Source organism: Rhineura floridana, chromosome 2, assembly GCF_030035675.1.
Source record: "Rhineura floridana isolate rRhiFlo1 chromosome 2, rRhiFlo1.hap2, whole genome shotgun sequence".
In the NCBI taxonomy this organism is placed as follows: Eukaryota; Metazoa; Chordata; class Lepidosauria; order Squamata; family Rhineuridae; genus Rhineura; species Rhineura floridana.
Window position 1 is genome coordinate 89017965 of NC_084481.1, and position 18991 is coordinate 89036955.

Consider the following 18991-nt stretch of genomic DNA (forward strand, 5'->3'; position numbering starts at 1 on the left):
GTTTTCAATAAACTGCAGATTCATTTTATGCCCAAACTCAGGAAACCAGAGCTTGGAAAAGTTAATTTTTTTAACTACAACTCCCATCAGCCCCAGCCAGCATGGCCACTGGATTGGGCTGATGGGAGTTGTAGTTCAAAAAAGTAACTTTTCCAAGCTCTGCAGGAAACTGTGACTTTCTCTAAGGCCACATCTGCATTGTACATTTAAAGTACTACTATAATGCTATCAGTCATGGTTTCCCCCAAAGAATCCTGGGAATTGTGGTTTCAGATACTGAGAGTTGCTTGGAAATACCTATTCTCCTCACAGAGCTACAATTCCCAGAGCTCCTTTGGAAGAGGGATTGATTGATTAAACCACTCTGGAAATCAGCACCCAGGGTTCTTTGGGGGAACCCATGACTATTTAAAGTGATATGATACTTGTATGGTAAATGATAAATGTATGGTGCGGATGTAGCATCACTGTAGTTGGTTCAAACAAGCCATGATCAGACTGGGGGTTCAAATCCTGTTTTGTTAGCTAAATACACTTAGCATAAAGTAGAGATGAGCAAACATATCCCAGAATCATAGTTCTCAAAATTCTCAGACGTTGCAATCTCCCCACCCCCATGGCCCAGAGTGGCATTGTGGAGGTTGCATAATAGTGGCCAGGCTGCTAACACAATTGCTGGGAGGAAAAGCTTGGGGGGGGGAAGAAAGGAGCTGTGCTACAGCCACTGCTAGTGGTGAGCTTCATCCTTGATAAGCTGTTGGAGACTTTCTTCTCTCCCTGGAGATATTCAGTGAGATCATCTCCCTAATTTCTCTGCACACAAAGACAGTGGAGAATTTGAAGAGGCCATTTGCGCGCAGCTCTAGAACAAACAGCAGTTTTCTCAGACCAGGCATGTAACAGGAAACTATGGTTTATTCAAACCCAAAAGTGGAAGCTTTCAATCTTCCTGTACTCTTATACACAAAGGAAAGGGAGAGTGTGAGACTCAGTGCAGCTCTTTCTCATAACCCTAAATCAAAGTTTAACATTATGCCTGAACTGGGCCAGTATAGCTACATTTCTTTAAGCCTGCTCTAGAGACCCAGTTTTTATTATTATTTTTTAGAGTCCCGTATTGAAGTCATTATGGCTCACATTTCTGACATTTCAACTCTCTACATTTATTTTGACGTTTTCACTTTCAAGTAAATGCATACTGAATCACTGCCAAGGATTTTTCTGCATAGTTAAATGCATCTGATGTAGAGAGAGGTCAGTAGATACCCAAAGCACCTGCATCAGTTAAGGTCCAGAATTCAAGCAGCTTCTTAAATCTCATCGTCACAGTTAAAAATGTAGATATCAAGTTGTTAGCTTTTACTCTTCAGGAACAGTGTCCCTGAGGAATCCTTTGTACTGGTGTTGAATTGCTTGTCAGGGTGTTAGAGGTTAATCTAACACTTGGTTGTCTATATGGTGACTGGCCTGCAAAGTCTAAAAAGGTCTGCTGGGGGTATTCATGTAGAGAGAGTGGTGTAGTGGTTAGAGTGGACATGGACTAAGACTAGGAAACCCCAGTTCAAATCCTCACTTGGCTTTGAGGCATGCTGGGTGACTTGGGGCCCAACCACTATATCTCAACCTAGTCTACCTCTCAAGGTTGTTGTGAGGATAAAATGGGGGAAAGGGTGGAACAAAGATAAATGGCATTGAGGTGGGAAGTTGTGACAAGGTGAAGTTGTGCAATAATCATGGATTGTTTAGTTTTCATTTTGTGTGTGGAACTTAGGAATGATCTCTTTCCCTTTCCCTGTTGCTTTGGGTAGCATATCTGATTTGGAGTGGAAGACATGGGCTGGATGTAATTTTAAATCACTCTCCATTCTACTTCCTCCCTCTGGTGCAGCTGCAAGGAAGAAATCAGAAGCATCTGTTTCCATTTTCAACTAGCTTCAGTTTGTGAGGCAATCTTTCATTAGCCATAGCAAGTAATGTGGGTTTTCCAGAAAACTTTGAATTGAGGGAGGAAATCCTATGCAAATTAGGGTCATTTGCATTAGAAATTTTCTGATGCTCTAGAGAGTGATTTAATTTAGCATATTTATTTTACCTCTATTTAGTAAACACAGCTAAAACCTTTGGGTTGTATTCAGCATAGTGCTAAGGCAAAAGTTTGGTCAGAGCAAGGTTTTCTCCTTGCACAATGGAATGTTCTCTCCTTTCTCCCCTGCCCCTTTCCCCAACCCTTTGGAGCAGATTTGGAGATGGTGCAGGGTGCGCATGGTGGGGAAAGCAAGCAGAAGTTATTCTACTCATGCAATTATTTAGTTGAATGCCACCCTTTGAAACTGTCAAGCTCACCTTAGTTCATTAACTACTAATGAACTTATGAAATGGAACATTATTTTCCATGGAAAAATAAAGCACTGGAATTTTTTTTCTGGAAAAAGTTTCAGTTTGGAAAATTTTCTTCCCCACGTCACAGGTACTAACTATACTGTGCTTTTTGTGGGAGATCTGTGGCTGGATTCCCTGATGATGATGATTACGCAGCAGTGAAGTTATCAGTTTCTTGGAAGCACCAGTATGAGTGGGTCATTTGTCCTAAGTGCATTGGCTCTTCCAGGCTGCTGTTTGCTCTATAGGGTAAAAGACACCTTTAGTGTTTCGTCCATTGGGGCAAACAACAGCTCTGTGTGTACGTGTGTAATTTTGATTGATAAAAATGGTGTGGTGGGAAGGGCAAAACTCCCATGTCATCCTGCCCCCCAGCCCTGGTGGCTGTATTTCAATAAAAAATAATGGGGACAAAGTGATCATGGATCTCCCACGTAATGTGATGTCTGGTCCTTGTTCATGTTCTTCCCCTGGGTATATTGTAGAATTCAGGTCCTGTGTTTTATATCAAATAGCTCCCACAGGGTATTGTGATTCCCCACTTCTTTCTTCAATCCTCCCGCTGCTGGTGGCTGTTATTAGCATAACCTTATTGCTAACCGCAATTGAGAAAGCAGTGTCTTACTGTTGAAGGGGGTCATATTATCCTCTCTGTGCATGGCTGCTTATTCGCCCAAGTACAACAAGATGAGCATATTCCCTGGGAGGGTGCCAGTTCCTTCAATGTCCTGAAGCTCAGTGTTGTAATAGCAATGGAGATATAGCTCATTCCAGGAAAGGAAATCTCAAATGGAAGGTTTATTATCTACCTGGTGAGCCTGTAACAGCAAACCAGTTGGTTCCTAATTAGATTTCTTCCTTTCTGATAGTTTTCATTAACCCTTCTGTTTGGGGGAGTCAGCACCGTGCAGATGCACAATTATCTGTGTTTAAGAGGAGGATATGTAATGGCAAAAGAATATTAATAGTGAAATTGTTTCTTCCCCATCCACCCTCCATTTGCTTGGCTATGATTGTTGATAGGAAAACACAACCTTGTTATGATCTTTCTCAGTCATGTTCCATTTCAAGCAAGCAATCCTATCCTGTGTTGTGCAGGTTTGGTATCCATGTTGTTGCTGTTGCTGTTGCTGTGCCTATCAATGTCCTGTTCCTCTGCTTAACAACCTTATCAAGGATAATACATGCAAAATATCAGGGCTACTTAAACCTTTAGGTCCTCAGATGTTGTCGGACTACAACTCCTATAATCCTTGACCATTGGCCATGCTGTCTGGGGTTGATGGGGCTTGTAGTCCTACAATATCTGGGGACCCAAGATTGGAGGAATGCTATTTAATTGCTTTTGGTTGCTTGGCTGTGGCTCAAGATTTCACATTCTCTCCACTGCTCCTATTTCAGGATGAATCCCATTTTCTTAAGAATGGGAAAACTGCTCGATGCCAGGCTGCAATGCCTCTTCTGAAGGTGAGTGTGCCAGGGTTTTCAAAAAGGGGTGTTTGACTTTTAGGTGCCATGTATTCAAGATGCCTGGAGTATGGCAAGAGTGGTAGAAACTGATTGGAAGGCCAAAAGAATTTTGCTAGGCCACTACTAGAGCTGTAATGACAAGCTGGGAGTCATAAGAAATCCCATAATGAGAGACATAATGAAATGGACCCTGCTCTTAAATCTCCTACAGTCAAACCCTGTCAGTTCTGCCACAGTCAAAGCAGTGTATACATAAATAGTTTTTTTCCTAATTCCCAGTTGATTGATGTGCCAGAGATATACAATTTTCGGACATTTTGGAGCCATGGAAAAAAATCTGGAGTTTGGGATTTGTGTGTGTTAAAATACATGCAGTACTTTCTTTTTTATCAAACCTAAACTCATTAGTTGGAATATAAAAGTGTACTATTTGTCATATTGATGATATTTACTGAGCAATCCTATGCATGTTTACTCAGAAGTAAGATCTACTCTGTTTTGTGGAGCTTTTTCCTAGGTAAGCACAGTTAGGATTTCAGCCTCAAAAGTATAACTGCCTTAGTTTTTGTATAAGCAAAATAGCAAATGTATCCAATACTAGAGAGAGGAGGAGAGCTGTAAACTCTGTGTGCTACCTAAGGGCATATGTCTTAATTTTTGCCACCTAAGAAGGGGAAAAAAGATTGCAAATGTTGTAGTAGTAGTAATTTGGATAGAAACAGTCCCATATAGCCACAATATTAAGGACTAGCAGCATATTTGAATGTTAAACTTCATCACAACATTGAACTGTTAAATAGTATAGTCTATAGCATGCTGTCCATGTCAAAGTTGTTTGAGAGGACAGCTGAAAAGATCAAGCAGAAGGGAGAGGACAGGTCAGAAGGTCAGCAGACATAGGATACTGCTTCTAAAATCTCCAAACAAGATCAAAGTTCACCAGAAGAAGAGAAGCAGCAGTTCATACAAGCTACAAAGGCCTTTTGTGTTCCTCTCATGAAGATGGCAACACCCTTGAGGTGCAGAAATGCATCTTGGACTTAAATTAGTATATGTCTACAGTATAGACAGGAATTATCGTTATCTAATGCCGTAGATTGTCTTACATAAAAAATCTTCATATCGCACATTTTGAGTGAGTAAAGCCTTGTCTTTAAAAAGCATTTCATTCATTCCAAAAGAGAAAATATTTCATAAGAGCTTTCTCAGTGTTCCAAAAATTTCATTTTTTTTTGGTAAAATTAAAAAAAAGAAATCTGGGGGAGGGGAGGAACATGTTCATTCCTGTTTTTTTATGGGCCTTCACATCTCTAGTCCCTGTTCCATTATGGTGCTATGGCCAAGTGGAAAGGAGCCCAAGATTGTTATCTGGGAGCAAGCTGTATCAAATATTCTTCCAGTTGTTGCTTCCTGAAAGTGAGTTTAATGATCAGAGATGGGTGTATTCTGTCTGAAGTATCTGGGGTGAGAGGTTACATAGACATTTGGTGTGATTGGCACTTCCAAATATGACAGTACATTCTGACAATCAGATTATTAATCAAAAAGGTAACCTCACAGATGTGGCATTGCAGTGCAAAGTTATCCCCAGTCATGTTTTCCAACTTAGATGATTTTGTGCAGTAAATGCAAGTTCGTTGTGGCCACTCCACACATCTCCTCTTGTGCTTCTGTTTCAGGAGTACTGTGTTTCTCAGCACTTCAACTTGCAATACTCTGTAACTGACAAGGGGGCAATCCTTCCCCAGACAATGCTTGTCTCTGCAATTGTGAACACTTTCTGGAAAGTAGAGGTGCACCTGTTGTCTGATATCATTCATGATGAGCAACACAACTCCTTCCTCCATGCCCATACTGTAATTTGTGGACATTGCTTATTTATTTGCTGGCTGTGCATTCCCTCATTGTGCAAACAGCAATTCTGCTGCACAATGAGTTTGTGAGACTTTTACTGTGTGGTTGTGTGCTTCTCACATTTAAAAAGTGGAAAAACAAGAACTCCTTGTAACAAATCTAACCTCCACCCCCGTCTATTATGTGGCCATTGGTGTGTCATGGTCATGGTACTTGATTGGGCTTTGTCAAGAGAGTTGCACAAAGGAGCTAGGGCTTGCTTTGTGTCATCATGCAGAAAGGCTGTTCCAGTTGCACAATCCTTGTGATTTTCTACCACCTTTTAGAATTTCCCCCTGAAATTGTGGGATGGGCAGTTCACTTGGAACCTTTGTTGCAAATGGTATAGCACCTTATCACTCTTAATTCCCCTCTCTGCACTCTTTCTATGCCTTCTTGCTGCTCCAGGATTGTGCTAGTGTTAAGTGGTTGAGAATACTCCTAACCTGTACTTGAACAGGACTCATAAGAGCATGAGATGACCCCTGCTGGATAGGACCGACACCCATCAGATTCAGCATTTCACTTCCTGGAGTGGCCAACCAGATCATTCTGGGACAGTTACCAAGTAGGGTATGAAGGCAACAGCTCTTCTCTGAAGTTCATCTCCAGCACCCATCATTCATAAGTACAATGCCTCTGAACATGGAGGTTCATGTTAGGCATCCTGGCAGACAGATAGACCTATCCTTCTCACTTCTAAACCCCCCCCCCACAAACATATGAAGCTTCCTTATATGCAGTTGAAACCTTGGTTTGTGTAGGCCAAGGGTGGGAAACCTTTGTTTGACCGGTGGGCCAGATCTTTTTCTCCCCACCCCTGGTAGGCCAAAACTGGTAACAATATGATGTCAGGTCATGCGGTGCTTTCAAGCCCTGATTGTCAGAACTTTAAAGCATAGAGTGGAGCTGCTTGAAAGCCCTTTTGCAAACAGCCCAACACTGCTCTTTAAACCTCCAGTTCAAAGAACAGCACTGGGAGGGAGAAGCAGTTTCCATTGGAACCACTACTAAAATGGAGATCCCCCCCTCCATTATAATAGTGGCTACAACGGAAACTGCTTCCTTCTCCTGGAGCATAGTGTGCTCCCACTGCTCATCAGCTGATGGGCAGTAGGAGCATGCCTTGTGCAACGGAACAATTGGAGGCTTACTTTAAGCTCCTGAATGTTTCTATGAAGCCCTGCCCTTACCTGCTCCCACCTGACATCATGTATGATGTCGGATGTAGGGCAGGTGGGCAGGGCTTCCCCAAAATGGTTTCACGGGCCAAATGGGAAGGTCTGGCAGGCCAAGTGGCCCATGGGCCAGAAGTTCACCGGCCCTGGTCTATGCCAATGATAGATAGCAGCACTCTCAGGTTCCCCGTCTGTGCCACCTGAGATTCTTTTAGCTGGAGTGGAGCATATTATCTACTATTGTGCTACAGCTCTTGCTTGTTAGCATTGTAGTAATATGACAGTGGCTATTGCTGTAGTCAAGTAGAGAAGAACACTTCCAAGCACTAGAGCAGAAAAGAAAGTACTTCACACAACACATAGTTAAACTGTGAAATTTGCTCCCACAAGAGGCAGTGATGGCCGCCAACATGATGGCTTTAAAAGAGAATTAGACAAATTCATGGAGGATAAGGCAATCAGTGGCTACTAGCCATGATGGCTATGTTCTACCTCCACTGTCAGAGGTGGTAAACCTCTGAATGCCAGTTGCTGGGAATCACATGTGGGGACAGTGCTGTTGGTCTCACTGAGGTCCTTCTGGGGGGCTTCCCCTGGGCATGCTGGACAAGATGGGCCATTGGCCTGATTCAGCAGGACTCTTCTTACCTTTTCCCCGCCCACTCCAGGCCATTGTGCCAGTGTTGCCCCCAGTCCCGTGCTGTGCTGTTATCACCCAGCAAAGCATGCAATAGGGTTCTCGTAGGCATTACTTACTCTAATCCAACTTTCGTGCATTCTAAACTTGGAACCCTTCTTTAAAAAGAGTGCTGTAATATTCTTTTATTAAACTATTTGAATGTTAATACTCAAGGCACCTGGGTGGACACTTCCGACAGCTGTAAATGTCACAATATTACAGGCTTGTTGGTGTTTTGTGTTGTAGCATTTCCAGTTTTTGCATGAAAAAAGAGTGGGCCAAAAAGAAAATGTCTTCAGTTGACTCGACACCAGGCTGCCATGTGGAACATATATGTTGAGTTTTTAATTGTGCTCTTTTTTAATTGTGCACTTTTTACTGACCTATGATGCAGATTGACTGTATTTTCTCACTTTTGGACAAAATTGGGCACTTTTGATTTCCTAGTACATGTTCACTTTACAGCAGCATGTATGAAATAAGTTCAAAAAGGTTAACCGTAATACACATTTGAGCATTTAAGTGCTTTGCTGAATAAAAACAAAATGAATACATAATTAATTGTTCCAAAGTGTTTGATATTTTGAGCATCTTAGGATATAAATAAATTCCAATCACAGAATCAGAGTAATATTTCCAAATGAAGTTGCCTTGAAGAATAATGATCTGTCTTTATTTGTTATAAAAATTGATATGTTAGTAGCCACCAGTTAAACTGATTTATCCCAAAGCTGATAGTTACTCTTCCATGAGTGTTTAACACATACCTCATAAATTTGTTTTTCTGATATGTATTGTGAAAATCCTTAAGGTGGCTTGGATGAAGGATATATAATCAATAATGGATTAAAAAGGAACCCTTTAGTTAATATTCACTAATAGGCAAAAAAAACCTTGCAGTTTAAGAACATACATATAGCCCACAGATATTTCTATCAAACTTTAAAAATCAGGGAAATTGGGCAGCTATAGTGAATGCACCAGGGGAGCAGGAGATCTGACCTCCTCTCTGAGATATTGTACTACCCTACAAATTTGTAAAAATGCAAATACAATTTGGGTTGGTCTTTCACAGTCCAATCCACTTCCTGCGTAGCTTGGAAGAATTTGGTAACGTGCCTCTGAGCATATGGTGAGTGGTGGCAACACCTGCAATCAGGACTACATCTCCAAAGATGGAGAATCACATTTTTGTATGTTTGTTGATGTTCTTCTTGCTTTGCTTCTTTCCTGTGTTACTACTGTTTCTACAGAGAGTCTAACCTAGAAAATTATATTTCATTATTCATCCCAGAAATCTGTGTCAAATTTATTATTTATTAATTTCAAAGCCTTTTTATTGGACAATGTTATATGATGGTGAAGACAGCCTTTTGTGTTTCAGAGTGGAGGTTATGTTCTATTTATATGTTGGGTGCATTAACAGTTTATTTATTTATTAAATTTCTATACCGCCCCATAGCCGAAGCTCTCTGGGCGGTTCACAACAGAATAAAACATCAATATACAATTAAACCACATATAGGATTCAAAACACACCAAAAATGCTAAATGTTAAAATACAATATACTAAAATACAAATATTAAATGTAAAATACAAAAATATTATAATAATTGAATATGAAATTGGAGTTTGATGTAAAAGCAGACTGATTACAGTATATTGCTACTTAAGCAATGAATCTAGCTGTTGGAAAAAACAAACTTGGCCTGCCCAAGTGTTCAGCCTGCTATGCTTAAACTACTCACTTAAGGAAGGGTGGACATGGTCAATTAAAAGCATAGAGCACACCTAGAATTTGCTAGATTATTTTTCACCTCCCACTGTTTGATCTTGTGCAGACTGAGACACTGCTCATGTCCATTGGCGACTATTCTGTAGAATATGCTATTATTCCACAATTGTTTTTGGAGTTTTTTTAGTGTAAATTATGCAACGTGGTATTGTATTTCACATATTCACAGAAACAGAAGCAAAAGAAAATGCTTCACTAAAATTGCAAAGTAAATCAAACTTATTTAAAGTGAATTATATCATCTGTCTTAATATTGTTGCTTCCTTCCTGCTAAAACAAGATCAGCACAGCACATGTCTTGTTTCCGTTATTTGGGCTGATTGCAGGCGTTGCCACCACTCACCATATGCTCAGAGGCAGATATTACCAAATTCTTCCAAGCTACGCAGGAAGTGGATTGGACTGTGCAAGACCAACCCAAATTGTGTTGGTAATTTGACAAATTTGTAGGGCAGTACAACATCTCAGGGTGGTTTTTTTGCCTATTAGTGAATTCCTCTGCTTTTTAATCCGGAAGGTAAGAAATGGGATGCTGTGCAAGTTTACTGAGAATAGATTGATCATTTACATGCTTATTGAGTTCAGTGGGATTTACTCCTCTGCAGTCATGCTTAGCATAGGTGAAACTGACCACAGGGAAGGGTGGATAGGAGAGGAGAGAAGAGAGGAAGGAGGGGGAGGGTATTGGAGGGGGTGGGGGGAATGGGAAGGGAAGGGGAGGAGCAGGAGGGAGGAGGAGGGGAGGGCAGGTTTGATCATTTGCATGCTTACTGAGTTCAATGGGATTTACTCCCATGCAATCATGCTTAGGATAGGTAAAACTGACCGTGGGGGGGGAGGGAGAGGAGAGGGAAGGGGGAGGGGAAAGGGCAGGATGGGTGATAGAAGGGGAGTGGAGGGGCAAGAGGAAGGGGATAAGAGGGTGGAGGACAGGAGGGCAGGTTTGATCATTTGCATGCTTTTTGAGTTCAGTGGTATTTACTCCTGTACAATAATACTTAGGATAGGTGAAACTGACCTGGGGGAGGGACAGGAAGGGAGAAGGGGGAGAGAAGTGGAGTAGGGTTGGGTTGGGAGAAAGGGGGAGGGGGAGGGGAGGAGACTGGGTGGGTAGGAACTGGGCATAGGGAAAGCCCCTTTCCAATAGGAAAACATTGTGAACAATAACATTGTTTTTCAGGGTTCCCCCACCTTTTTATTCTACAGCATATGTAGTCTCCCACCCAAATTTAAACCAGAGCTGTCCCTGGCCACATCCCCACCAGACCTTTATTTCACTTTAGATAGTCATGGCTTCCCTCAAACAATCCTGGGAAGTGTAGTTAGTGAAGGGTGCTGAGAGTTGCTAGGAGACATCCTCTTCCCCTCACAGAGCTACAATCTCATGAAGAGGGGCTGACTGTTAAATCACTCTGGCCCATGGACTTATGTCAGGGGAATAGGAGTCTCCTAACAACTCTCAGCACCCTTCACAAGCTACACTTTCCAGGATTCTTTGGGGGAAGTCATGACTGTCTAAAGCGAAATAAAGGTCTGGCGTGGGTGTGGTCCCGATTAGCCAAGCCAAACAGTTGTGAGCCAGGCTTTTAGAACACAGACAGTTGGTTCTTACTGAGCATGCCTGTGCTTATCATTGACTTCAATGTTAAATTTCTTAAATTAATTAAAAATCAGCCAGGCATTTTTTTAATTTTTAAACTGTAGAAGATGACTGTCACGAATAAGGGACAAGGTCAGTAATAGGATTCCAGATACTCTATGTACATCCTGATTTTTAATTAATTTCAGCAAATTATGAGACCACCAACAGAAAAAAGTCCAACAAGGGTCTGAATTTTTTGTCTCTTGTTTTACACTTTGAACTCTCAATTCTCTCTGAGTGTTTTGTGTATCACTGTGAATCCTTAGACGGTTGTTAAGGAAGCGTTTCTGAGTTCAGGACCATACGTTTTGTAAGGTTTTGTTTTGAAATGAGCTTATGGGAAGCAGCAGAATGGCATGGGGGATATTTTCAATTTAACATTGCGGAATGTGAAAAATCATCATGGGCTATAGTATACAGCCACTCTTGTGGCTGTATAATTCTGTTGAAGAGCATGTCTGAATATAATATATTTGAGAAAAAAGAAGGCATCATTATAATATTAAAAGATTTGCCTTAATCTTTAATATCACACATTGATCGCTTCTTAAGATAAAGTAGCATTTCTTAAAATCCATTTTTTGCTCATAATACAAATTCTTGAGGAAATGACTTTAAGCTAGTAATGTATGGAATCTTCAAGTAGGCCCATGTATAAAACATGGAGGTGAAGTTTGAAATTCTGTGAGTTTTCAAAAGTAGTTATTCATAGAAACGTACCTTGCATATCTAATTTGGTAACCTCAATTCTGCACAAAATAATAATAATAATAATAATAATAATAATAATTTAATTTTTGTGTCGCCTATCTGGCCAAGGCCACTCTAGGCGACGTACACAATTAAATTCCAGTAAAATACAATTTAAAATACGATTTAAAATACATAGCAATACAATACAGTCGACAATAAAGGATTAAATTACAGCATAAAACAGTATGTAAACAACGGGCGTTCAGTAATAGTGATAAAAGCTTAGCCCACCCCGGAGGTCCCGAAGGCCTGTCCAAAGAGCCAGGTTTTTGATGCTCGGCGGAATGCATCCAGGGAAGGGGCATGTCGAAGATCGAACGGGAGGGAGTTCCAGAGAGTGGGGGCCGCCACTGAAAATGCCCTCTCCCTAGTTCCCACCAACCTAGCTGTTTTCGTTGGTGGTACTGAGAGAAGGCCTTGCGTGGCTGATCTAGTCAGGCGGCTAAGTTGGTGGTACTGGAGGTGCTCCTTCAGGTAAACTGGGCCGAGACCGTATAGGGCTTTAAAGGTTAATACCAACACCTTGAATTGGGCCCGGAAAGCAACTGGAAGCCAGTGTAGATGAACTAACACTGGCGTAATGTGATCATGGCGGCGGCTATTTGTAAGTAAACGGGCCGCCGCATTTTGTACCAGCTGTAGTTTCCGGGTCGTTTTCAAGGGTAGCCCCACGTAGAGCGCATTGCAGTAGTCCAGTCGAGAGGTGACCAGTGCATGCACTACCAGTGGGAGCTGATGAGCAGGGAGGTAGGGTTGCAGCCTCCGTATCAGGTGTAACTGATACCAAGCTGCCCGGCTCACTGCCGAAATCTGAGCCTCCATGGACAGCTTGGAGTCAAGAATAACCCCGAGGCTGCGGACCTGATCCTTCAGGGGCAATCTTACCCCATTGAGTTCCAGGTCAACAATACCCAACTTTCCCCTGTCACCCACAAGCAGTACCTCGGTTTTATCAGGATTGAGCTTCAGCCTGTTTCTTCCCATCCATCCACTCACGGATTCCAGGCACTTGGACAAGGTCTCTACAGCCAACTCCGGTGAAGATTTAAACGAGAGATAGAGCTGCGTGTCATCAGCATATTGGTGACACCGCAGCCCAAATCTCCTGATGATACCATCCAGCGGTTTTAAATAGATGTTAAATAGCATGGGAGAGAGAATAGAACCCTGTGGCACTCCACAAGTGAGAGGCCAAGGGTCTGAAATCTCATCCCCCAATGCTACCTGTTGATGCCTGTCAGAGAGAAAGGAACGGAACCACTGTAAAACAGTGCCTCCTATTCCCAACCCTCCCAGGCGATCTAACAGGATACCGTGGTCAACGGTATCAAAAGCCGCTGAGAGATCCAGGAGGACAAGGAAGGTGAATTCTCCCCTATCCATAGCCCTCCTCATATCATCAACCAAAGCGACCAAGGCTGTTTCAGTACCATGTCCAGTCCTGAAACCCGATTGGTATGGATCCAAATAATCCACTTCCTCCAAGTGTGCTGACAGCTGATTTGCCACCACTCGCTCAATGATCTTGCCCAAGAATGGTAAATTCGAAATAGGGCGAAAAGGCTGTTGCTGCTTGTGTTGGGGTTGCATCTTTGGCACTTTTTGAATCCATAATATGGATCAAGAAATATGAGCTACAAAATTTTCAGATTAGCCTGAGTGGACCCTTAAGATCAGGTATGAGTTGGAACTGCAGCTTCTGCAATAATGATCTGGCAGTATCTCCCCACCCCCTCCTTTTTTTAATTCTCTGGAAATTGGGATGCTATATGCATCAGCTTGCTTTTGAGGAATAAATAATTGTAAAAATCTTCTAGTGCTTAAGGTCTTCTAGGCTTCTTCCTTTCTGCTTAAGAGCTTATGAAACCTTTGTTTTCCTAAAGGGTGGAAGTCTGCTACTGCCTAAAGTCAAAACATTGCCATTTTGAAACAGTTCACTTTTGGATGTAGTTTGAATGCCCCAGGATTGATGGGTATGCTTTAGATTATTTGCAGCAGTGATACAGTATTTAGTTAGATCCTAACCTTAGGCTTATTCCAATGTTAGAATGGGCATGAGTTGTAATGCTGTTTTATGACAGAATGAAATTTGCAAAAACTTACAGGTGCTGTGTCCCCTCCAGTCCCATTTCGTTCAGAAGCAAAGGCTTCTACATTGAAATTACCACCAGATATTTCCATTTTGTGTCAGGCAGGGCAACACACACTTTAAATGTTAAATAGCCGACAAGGGCAGAATAAGAAGGAATCGGGAGGATGGTTATAATTGTATATCCAGCCCAATGAGCATTTAAATAATAGCCCTAATGCAAAACACGTCAGACAGTGTACCGGAGATCACATGCTGTGAAAATCATTAAAAATCCAGTAAATCATTGTATGAAAATTAGGCACTTCTGCATGTTAAATCATTTTTATTTTCTGGTATGTTCTCCATCCTTTCTCGTCCACTTTGAAGCTGTTGGATATCTTGTGCAAAGGTTAGACTGTTGTATCACTAGATCTGCATTTGAATATGTATCTAATTCTTGAATTTCTCTTTTCTGAAGTGGCTTGTCAGTATTACCTTTTATTGTAATCAAACATTCTTCTTGAAGAAATTGTGCCACTGATACTCTTGGCACCCAGTAGTGGTTGGCGAGGTGCAGCTGCACAGCTTACCTGGCTTCTTACACAATGCCTGGGTTGCTGTTGGTTACCGAGAGGGATAGGGATACGGTGGTGTAGTGTGGTGTGGATGCATCAGCAGAGCCAATCCAACACTCTTGCCGCTGCACCTTCACCATTCCGACTTCCCTGTCTCCTTGTTCCTCTTCCTTCTGGTTCACTGGCAGCAACCTCCACGTTGGAAAGCCAGGTAAAAACCGCAGCCCTGCCCTGCTGACTGCTACTGGCACCCTTACTTCTGCTAGTAGCATTGACCTGTTCGATATAATCCTGTCCCTTGAGATTTGAATTAAGACTAGTTCAATACTTCAGTGGACATCTACTCCAACTCCCCATCAATGGCATGGTTCCCTGGGCTCAAGCATCCATGGAAGAGGTTCAGAACCAGTGATTCTGCAGTTTCCCTGGTCTCGCGGTATTGCATTTTTCTTCTCTAATTTTTGCTCTCCTGGTATCTAGCCTGATTTTGCTCATGAGCTCATCTACTGATATGATAGATGCTATCAGATACCCTCCTTCTTTCTACATAGGTTAAACGGGTCAGTCTCGGTGCCAAAGAATAAGCAAACATGGAAATGGCGACATTCAGAAACCAGTGGGAGAACATCTCAGTCTTCCAGAACTCTCTGCTGGTAACCTGAAAGTTGCCATTCCCTATCAAAGGATTTAAAAGAGAGACTCCAGTGTGCTGAATTAGGACTTGTCAACCTTAATAGTTTTGATTCTATTAATTTAGGCTTGAGTCAAGACAATGGTTTCTTGTATCACTACAAGTGTCAATTAATATAGCAAAACTGAAATAATTATATTATCGCCAGTTACTGCTGTTGTGATTTGTCATTTTACTTAAAATATATTTCACATAAAATAGACATAGGCTGTGCGTCTTGCATTTTGTGGCCATTTGGCCTCATCTCCCCCGCCCCTTATATCTATATGCATACCTGCCAGCTGAGGATATTATTACATCCATCTGATGAAATGGGCTCTAGTCCATAAAAGCTAATGCCACAATAAACCTGTTAGTCTTTTTAAAGTGTTCACAAGATGTTTTAGCATTTAGGCAGTACTTTATTTGAGTGCTCAAAATATGCCATTTTGGTGATCCTTACAACAACTCTTTTAAATAGGTCAGTATTATTATCTCTGTATTGCAGAAGCAGGAGCTTAGGTTGAGCATGGCATGCCTAAGGCTACCTAGTGAATTGACAGCAGAGGCAAGAGTTGAACAAGGGACTTCTTGGCTCACACCTCACCCCAGGGCCAGCCCAAGACATTTTGCTGTCTGAGATGGAGCAGCAAATGGGGTCCACTACCCGCAGCAGCATCAAGTCAAGGTGTATAGCACCAAAGGCCAGTCGAGGTATTTTGGCACCTGAAGGTCTCAGAAGCACCTCTCCCCCCTCTCCCTGGCAGAAAAAAGTGCAATGGTAGCACTTAGTTGCCCTTTCACAGCACTCAAAACCTGCTGCCTGAGGCAGCTGTGTCACTCTGCCTAATGGTAGGGCTGGCTCTGGTTCACCCGCTGTGCTGTGTTTTGTCAACTGTGTCTACCTTTTTGGAACCAGAGAGGTGGTTTTCTTATCTCTGCTTGGGATGGTGGCCATGTAATTAACCTTTTGCATCATTTACTCCCCCAGGCTGCCAGACGAGTAATCTTGCTGTCAGGAACCCCTGCTATGTCACGCCCCGCAGAGCTGTATACGCAGATTGCAGCTGTCAGACCGTCCTTCTTCTCTCAGTTCCGTGCCTTCGGGCTCCGCTACTGTGATGCTAAGCAGGTAACTTGGGTATATTCCTGGCAGAGCAGGAACCAGGGAACTAAGAATAATCATCTTGCATGCTGTAAAGCATTCTGTGCATCACATAGGTCTTGGGGAAGCAAAATCACTCAATGTACAATCTCTCAGTGAAGTCTTGCATTTGAAAGGGCAAATTTCTGCAACAATTGACCATAGCTTGGGGCAGAACACGTACTTTGCAGACAGTAAGATCCTGTGCTAATTCTCCAGCATCGCCAGGTAAAAGGCTCCTAGTCAGACATTAGCGCTGGAACAAGCTTTTGCCTGAGTCCTTGGATAGCTTCTGTCTAGTCTATAGGCAGCACTAGTAGGCTGGATGGGCAAGGGTCTGAATTGGTGTAAGGCATATCTTTTCATGGTCGTAGGTGATCTTGTCCAGTGGGGACTTTATACTTTCAAATGGAATGAATGGTCATTCATCATAGGGTGGCAATACTCGACCTGTAAAATTTATTTCCAGGATGGTATTGGAAAGCGGCTCTGGAATTCCCATGTTTTCTCTTGAACAAGGTACGCTCCTATAATTCTCATGTAACTTGTAAAGATACAAAAGTATTGCACTAGAGCTTCGTGATCAGCTGCTCAGAATTTGTGCCTTAGGCTTCAAAGCAGAAAGTGAGTTCTTTTGTTCATTGTTGTACATATAAATGGGCTTTAACCTTTAGGGAGGCAGGAAGGATCCTGGCCAACATCACAACTCTAACCTTTAATAGTGCCCTTAAAAGGTCCTGCAATTTTGTTTCATTGCTACTGGCCCCTCTTGACTGTAGGCTGTGGAATGTCACAGGTCTTTGCCAGAATCCCTTGAGACTGTTTTGCTGTAGTTAATTAAGCTATTGAATGGAAATAGCATCTGTCATGGGCTATTTTTTCAAATGTGTAGATTTAATGCTTCAGTTTGACATCATTTGTGAAAAGTGTCCTAACATCTCACCAAAAGATTAGCTGCGAGTTTCCTGTTTGTTTATAGACATGGGTAGAAAGGAGGAAGGATGCTCCAGTTTAGACTTGCCTCTTCCTCCCTAACTTTTTTTGGCTGAAGTTGAGCAAAAAAAGACACTATGGTGCTGTGCTAAGGATCACTTGCTCCCCACTTTTTCTGCAACTGTTGAGTACCTTTATTACACACTTCGCTGTCCTGCCTTGCCTCCCCTACCTGCTGCCAAAAAAATCCTCTGCAGCAATCTGTGTGGATAGCTAAATGCTCTTATAGGAAATATACTTGTGCTAATACACCATACAGTCATTGCATATGTTTTTTCTTTCCTTTTTCATTATAAATAATGACATTAACAATGATACTGTAGGGCTAATGTGCCTTTTCACTTTATCTCATATGCAGAGATGCACCAATTACCTTTTTTGTTAAAAAGGTTGCACACGTATGAGTCCCTGTATACGCCCAAGGAACGCATTTTAAACAAGATCCTCGTGACACTCTGCTCAACAATTTTCTGAATAACCATATCAGAACAGTCATACAATTTAATCACAATTTAATTGTACTGCCCAATAATAAAGTACATTAGGAAATCTTAACCCCTCCTTTCTTGTATCTTATTTTGAATGGTGGCTGTAGCTGCTGTTTATCTGCCTATAAAAAAATAATCTTCTGGCATCTTTTAACAATATCTGCAGGAATTGGTATTGCTACATTTCTCATCATATGTATTAAAGACAATTGTAATTAAGTGGTATATAAAATGTCAAAATATAAAATGGTAAAATAAATATAACAACCTAGATAATATGTTCATTTCTAACATTGCTAAATGTCTCTGCTATGATGTTGAGAATTGTATATAAGTTTCTTTCAACTAGTAGAGGAAAGTTTGCTTCAAATAAATCATCCATCTTCTTAGTTATAAAAATTCCCAAATATTTGATCAGATGTTCTGACTATTTAATTTCCAGTTGTTATAATTGAATCTTACTCTCCTTTTCTCAATTAATGTCCATGAATTCTGATTTAGATACCTTTACTATATATTACATTACTGTATATTTACTATATAAAAGGGGTTGAGGTCCACTTAGCCTTCCACCCATCCGTTGTCGGTAAAATGAGTACCCGGCATATACTGGGGGGGTAAAGAAAGCCCGGGGGAGGAACTGGCAATCCCACCCCATATAAACAGTCTGCCTAGTAAACGTCGCAAGACGTCACCCTAAGAATCGGAAACGACTTGCGCTATAAGTGCGGGGACACCTTTACCTTTTTACTATATATTTTGCGATATTACAAAAAATATTAATTTGTAGAAGGCTTGTAAAGGTTTCTGGGATTCTAAAACTATGCAGAAATCTTGATGCATGCCATATTCTAATGCATAACTTATGACGTCTGACCTTTAATATTCACTGTGGCTTTATCATATAACGTTTTAAAGTTATCTGTAAATATTTTTATGTAACATTGTTCCAAATCTTGATTTAAAAAAAAATTATTTCCGTGCAGTCCATGCTTTTTCTGCATCCAAAAACACACAAGACAGTTGATATGTTCTATGTTTCACAGTAATTCAATAAACTGAGTATCTTCCTTGTACTGTTGAGGATTGTTCATCTTACCAATTAACTTATTAAATTGATTAGCATACATGGGTTGTATTTAATGAAGTCTTACTCAAGAGTAGACCTACTTAGGTTCAAAGTTAGTCATGTTTATTAACTTCAGTGGGTCTACACTCAGTAGGACTAGCATTCAGTACCACCCAATGTCATCAGTAGTG

The 18991-nt window shown here is 41.5% G+C and overlaps 1 protein-coding gene across 5 annotated transcripts in view; it reads left to right on the forward strand.

Annotated features, from left to right (window-relative positions):
- The window catches only part of SMARCAL1 (SWI/SNF related, matrix associated, actin dependent regulator of chromatin, subfamily a like 1), a 61686-nt gene that overhangs the window by 16230 nt on the left and 26465 nt on the right, over positions 1-18991 (forward strand). For all 5 annotated transcript variants that reach the window (XM_061609230.1, XM_061609229.1, XM_061609231.1 and 2 more), the window contains 2 exons: positions 3781-3846; positions 16098-16238. In XM_061609230.1, the coding sequence (XP_061465214.1) occupies positions 3781-3846; positions 16098-16238 (207 nt within the window). The remainder of the gene's footprint in view (positions 1-3780; positions 3847-16097; positions 16239-18991) is intronic.